General features: G+C 58.5%; 1 protein-coding gene across 2 annotated transcripts in view; it reads left to right on the top strand.

The window, feature by feature from the left end:
- Window positions 1-4775, top strand: part of CAD (carbamoyl-phosphate synthetase 2, aspartate transcarbamylase, and dihydroorotase) — a 22840-nt gene extending 18065 nt beyond the window's left edge. The window contains exons 32-44 of one of the 2 annotated variants that reach the window (XM_029938089.1): window positions 1-197; window positions 436-537; window positions 982-1078; window positions 1355-1405; window positions 1690-1734; window positions 1839-2008; window positions 2119-2193; window positions 2719-2931; window positions 3334-3459; window positions 3650-3805; window positions 3890-3991; window positions 4207-4301; window positions 4411-4775. The exon at window positions 1-197 is cut by the window's left edge and continues 171 nt beyond it. In XM_029938089.1, the coding sequence (XP_029793949.1) occupies window positions 1-197; window positions 436-537; window positions 982-1078; window positions 1355-1405; window positions 1690-1734; window positions 1839-2008; window positions 2119-2193; window positions 2719-2931; window positions 3334-3459; window positions 3650-3805; window positions 3890-3991; window positions 4207-4301; window positions 4411-4513 (1532 nt within the window). In that variant the 3' untranslated portion in view covers window positions 4514-4775. The remainder of the gene's footprint in view (window positions 198-435; window positions 538-981; window positions 1079-1354; window positions 1406-1689; window positions 1735-1838; window positions 2009-2118; window positions 2194-2718; window positions 2932-3333; window positions 3460-3649; window positions 3806-3889; window positions 3992-4206; window positions 4302-4410) is intronic. The other variant, XM_029938090.1, reaches the window with a different exon arrangement.
- Window positions 4776-5188: the final 413 nt, after the last annotated feature.

The raw sequence follows: 5188 nt of genomic DNA, 5'->3' as shown, positions 1-5188 counted from the left end.
GGGGGGGGGGGGGGGGGGGGGGGGCCTACCCTAGTGTGACCCGTGACTCTGGGCAGGTGGATCTAGAGCATGAATGGACCATCCCCAGCCACATGCCCTTCTCCAAGGCCCACTGGACACCCTTCGAAGGGCAGAAGGTGAAGGGCACTGTCCGCCGTGTGGTCCTACGAGGGGAGGTGGCCTATATCGACGGGCAGGTATGTGTGTGACCTGAACCCCACTGTTGGCCCATCCCCAGTAGCAACTTCCTTGGTACCACTGTCAGCCTGCCCCAGCACATGGCTGTGGTTCCAGCACCTCCTCCAGCTGCGCTGGACATGGGTGGGCACAGGCCCCCTGAGGCATTTTTCCTTTGTGCTGGCTTCCATTGCTTTAGGGTCTCAGTCCAGCTCTTTGCCCCCTGCTCACTCGCCTGCTCCTGCCTTCTGTCTGCAGGTATTGGTGCCCCCAGGCTACGGACAGGATGTACGCAAGTGGCCTCAGGGGGCTGTTCCCCAGCTCGCACCGCCGGCCCCTGCCACCAGCGAGATAACCACGGTATCCACAGTGTTTCGGGACAGGGTGGGGGGTGTTGGGGGGTGCATCCAGGGACAGAGCCAACAGCAGAGATGTTACAATTAGTGGTGTAGGGGTGCAAAGTTCTCTATGCTTAAAATTCCCACCACCTGTCCCTTTGTCTACTGTAAAACATAGAATTAACTCTGGATTTAGGAGCTTACCTACATAGGGGAACACAAGCCCTTTATTAACCCAAGCAGAGGTTTCTCTGAGGGCCTGTCGTGGGGCTAGCACACACCTCTGGAAGGCGGGTTTGCCCCCTGTGCCCCCCACAGCAGAAGGATGGACCTGAGAGGAGATGGTCGAGTGGGGTCCCTGCCGTTCTCGCTGTGGACAGTGCGCAGTTTGGCTCGTCCTGAGGGATTACATTTGAGGAGGTGTTGCAGCAGTACTTTTTAAAACGCTGGGCCCGTATCTCTGCAGACACCTGAAAGGCCCCGCCGGGCTGCCCCAGGGCTTCCCGATGGCCGCTTCCACCTGCCGCCCAGGATCCACCGAGCCTCCGACCCAGGCCTGCCAGGTAAGAGGGAGGCCCTGGGACGTGGAGGATGGGGCCACCAGGACTCAGAGATACGTAGGGACAGGCTCCTCTTCCCCACAGCGTCCCCATGATGGACTGGGGCTTAGGGGCTCGCAGGGGCCTCCTCCCAGCACCTCACTTTTGTCCACTTCCCCTGTTCTTCCCGCCCTTCCCTCATCCTAGTCTGACCCACTGTACCTTGCTCTGCCTCAGTCAGTCTGCTCTCGGTGAGGTAGGCATCCCACAGCTTCTCACGGCCTTTCTTGTTGTGGGCAGCTGTGTTCCTCCGCCCAGGAGCTGGGATCCCACGGGGCAGCAGGATGTGGGGTAAATCCAGGTTATTGGTTGGTGTGAGCCTGGCTGTTCCCTTGCCCAGGATCCCTTTGCCACTTGGGCGGGCCCTGGGAGGGCACCACTGCTCTCACAGCAGCCGCCTTGGGAAATCACTGGTGTGTCCCCAGGGTTACTGGTCCCTGTTGTCCCGTAACCTGCTATAGCTACTGTTGTGTGAGTTGGTTTAACACAGACGCTGTGATCCAGAGTGTGGGGAAATGGGAGTTCTTCACAGACCTTAGATGCAGGCTTACTTCTGTCCTGTCGCTCGTTTGTAGCTGAAGAGCCGAAGGAAAAGTCCTCTCGGAAGGCAGTGGAGCCAGGTGAGACTCCGCTGGAACCCACACTCACCCCGGGGACCTGTCTGACCTGACCTGTGTAGGAGGAGCCCTCTGACCCGCCTCTTCTGCCCCGTCCCTCACTGCAGAGCTCATGGGAACCCTTGATGGCACCTGCTACCCTCCACCACCAGTACCTAGACAGGCGTCACCCCAGAACCTGGGGACCCCTGGCCTGCTGCACCCCCAGACCTCACCCCTGCTGCACTCATTAGTGGGTCAACATATCCTGTCTGTCCAGCAGTTCACCAAGGATCAGGTGCCTGGGGGAGGGAGGAAGGGGACACCCAGAGCTGTGAGAATCTGCAAAGTTGGGGCTAGGACCTCTGGGGTCCACTGCCTTTCCAGCTGACTTGGGGTCTCTCTTAGATGTCTCACCTGTTCAATGTGGCACACACACTGCGTATGATGGTACAGAAGGAGCGGAGCCTCGACATCCTCAAGGTCAGGTTCAGGGCTAGAGCTGTGGGCTATGGATCCAAAACCTGTCAGAGGGATCTCCCTCTTCCCCCATAGGTCACCTTGTATGAGTCCAGGTCCCCTACTATACACTGCTCGGCCTTCTGTACTCCAGAAGGTCGTTCTGCCCTAGGCCGTTGACCCCCACATGTTTGCTCTTCTCTGACCAGTATTAGCTGACTTGTGAGGCCCTGAGTGCTAGTGCATCAGCCTGCTAATCTGGTTGCTTGCTCTGTGCAGATGTAGTCAGTGGGATAGATCTGGGGTGTTTCTGTTTCTCCCAGAAAATGGATTTCTCATTCAGATATTTACTAATGGTGTTTTGGAGGTGGAGCCTTTAGCTCAGAACAACACTGATGGAAATGTCAAGGGTAGGACAGGTCACGAGGAGGTTTGCAGGGAGTTCTCTCAGTATCCCTCCTGTGTGAGTGGGTGAAGCAAGCAGCAGCCTTTCCTTCCCCCCGAGATGAGCACAGGCACTTTCCCACTGAGTCTTTGCCCTCCCCCTAGGGGAAGGTGATGGCCTCCATGTTCTACGAGGTGAGCACGCGGACCAGCAGTTCCTTTGCTGCAGCCATGGCCCGGCTGGGGGGTGCTGTGCTCAGCTTCTCAGAAGCCACATCTTCAGTTCAAAAGGGCGAATCCTTGGCTGACTCCGTGCAGACCATGAGCTGCTACGCTGACGTCGTTGTGCTTCGACACCCCCAGCCTGGAGCCGTGGAGGTGAGGCCCCCTGCGGCTGATTAGGCCGGATCCAGGGACATGACTGCAAGTCTCTGGGCCAGATGGCTGAGGGGACCCAAGAAGAGTGGGATTCAGGAGCGGGATTCAGGCAGGGAGTGGGGACCACTGGGATGCAGAAATCAGAGCTCTCCTTTCTTTTTATTTATTTTGAGAGACAGAGGCAGCAGGAGCGGGGTGGTGGGGGGGGTTGGGTCAGAAAGAGAGGGAGACACAGAATCTGAAGCAGGCTCCAGGCTCTGAGCTGTCAGCACAGAGCCCGACGCAGGGATCGAACCACAAACTGTGAGATCATGACCTGAGCCAAAGCCGGAAGCCGGCCGCTTAACCAACAGAGCCACCCAGGCGCCCCAGAGCTCTCCTTTCTTATTCCTGTTTTCACAGCTGGCGGCCAAGCACTGTCGAAGGCCCGTGATCAATGCTGGGGATGGGGTTGGAGAACATCCCACGCAGGCCCTGCTGGACATCTTCACCATCCGGGAGGAGCTTGGAACCGTCAATGGCATGACGGTGAGGGCAGTGGCAGGCGTTGGGGGCCTGCCTGGAGAAGAGCTGAAGAGGGCAGTCGGGCAGTACCTTCTCTGTCCGAGGCATGCTGCATCAGCGCTGCCTGCGTTCTGGTCCTGAGTCCCGAAGCTTCAAAATGGGAGGGCAGGTGCTTGATCTGGGGGCCCTCTTTGTGATCGGGTTCTTCCCTTAGATCACAATGGTGGGGGACCTGAAGCATGGACGCACAGTGCATTCCCTGGCCTGCCTGCTCACCCAGTACCGTGTCAGCCTGCGCTACGTGGCACCTCCCAGCCTGCGCATGCCACCCAATGTGCGGGCCTTTGTGGCGGCCCGTGGCACCAAGCAGGTGAGGCCCTGGTGGCCGTGGGGGTGTGGGTTGGGCAGTGAGAGCCTGGCTCTGCATTCACTCTGGCTCTGCCTCCCCTTCCAGGAGGAATTTGAGAGCATTGAGGAAGCACTGCCTGACACGGATGTGCTCTACATGACTCGTATCCAAAAGGAACGCTTTGAGTCGAGCCAGGAGTACGAAGCGGTGAGTGCCAGGGCCGAGGGGAGGCCAGGGCTGTTGCTGTGGTGCATCCAGACTAGTGGCCAAGAAGGCTGGGCCCCAGGAGCTTGATCGGGCTTCTCAATTGTGATAACAATAACTGCATGTGGGTGTGGAGGGGACCCAGGAGGAACCCAGGCTGGTGGCCCCACAGCCACCCTGGCCCTGAGGTGCTGACAGGGTCCCCATCTGCCTCGCAGTGCTTTGGCCAGTTCATTCTCACTCCCCACATCATGACGCGGGCCAAGAAGAAGATGGTGGTGATGCACCCAATGCCTCGAGTCAATGAGATAAGGTGACATGGCTTCAAAACTGAGGATACACCAGGGGCTGACTGTGGGAGGACACTGAGTCCTGGACAGGCCATCGTGGGCGGTGCGGTCACCGTTTTCTTTCTCTTGTAGTGTGGAGGTGGACTCAGACCCCCGAGCAGCCTACTTCCGCCAGGCCGAGAACGGCATGTACATACGCATGGCTCTGTTAGCCACTGTGTTGGGCCGCTTCTAGAGCTCAGCTCCTCAGGCTCTTCTCATCAGGCCCAGCTGCTGGGCTCGATCCCAGTGCCCCCCACGGGGGCAGCAGACTTAGGAGACGCTCTGGGGCGTCCAGTCAGCTCACGTGCTCCCACGCACACTTGCAGACCACGCTCGGGGCACGGGCCTGGACTGGGGCGCTCCAGCGTGGGGGTAGGTCCCCCTCTCCCTTATTGCACCGCAGACCTGTAAAGTCATTTTTCTACTGACTTAATAAATAGCTAAGCTGCTTGTAAGTAAGTGCCTCCTTCCTTGCACGTTATTGTGGCTCCAGCACAGAGCGCTAAGTGTAATGGGCAGGGCTTCTGGAAATTTGGAACAGCTGTCCAAATCCAAGAGCAGCCTTGCTGGGCAGGCTCTTGCTCTGGCCAGGGCTGAGCAGCGGGGCCCAGCATTTCCAGAGTCGTGGCTCTGGGGTTCTGGGCTGCTGAGTCCTGTGCTGCACGGATAGTGCCCAGTGTGCTTTCTCAATTAAGTAGCGCTCAGTTCTGACAGGAGTTATGGGAGAAGGAATGCCGAACGGCTGGGTCCTGCCTGGGGAAGCCTTCACTCTTCTCTCCTCTATCTGGTTAGCCCTCTCCTTCAGTGGCCGAGGTGGCCATTGAGTCCTCAAAACCTGGCCTTGGAGTTCAGCTGCTGTCATTGTTAG

Source organism: Suricata suricatta, chromosome 4 (assembly GCF_006229205.1).
Source record: "Suricata suricatta isolate VVHF042 chromosome 4, meerkat_22Aug2017_6uvM2_HiC, whole genome shotgun sequence".
In the NCBI taxonomy this organism is placed as follows: domain Eukaryota; kingdom Metazoa; phylum Chordata; class Mammalia; order Carnivora; family Herpestidae; genus Suricata; species Suricata suricatta.
Note: the sequence above shows the minus strand (reverse complement) of the source record. Positions and strands in the feature narration are given on the sequence as shown.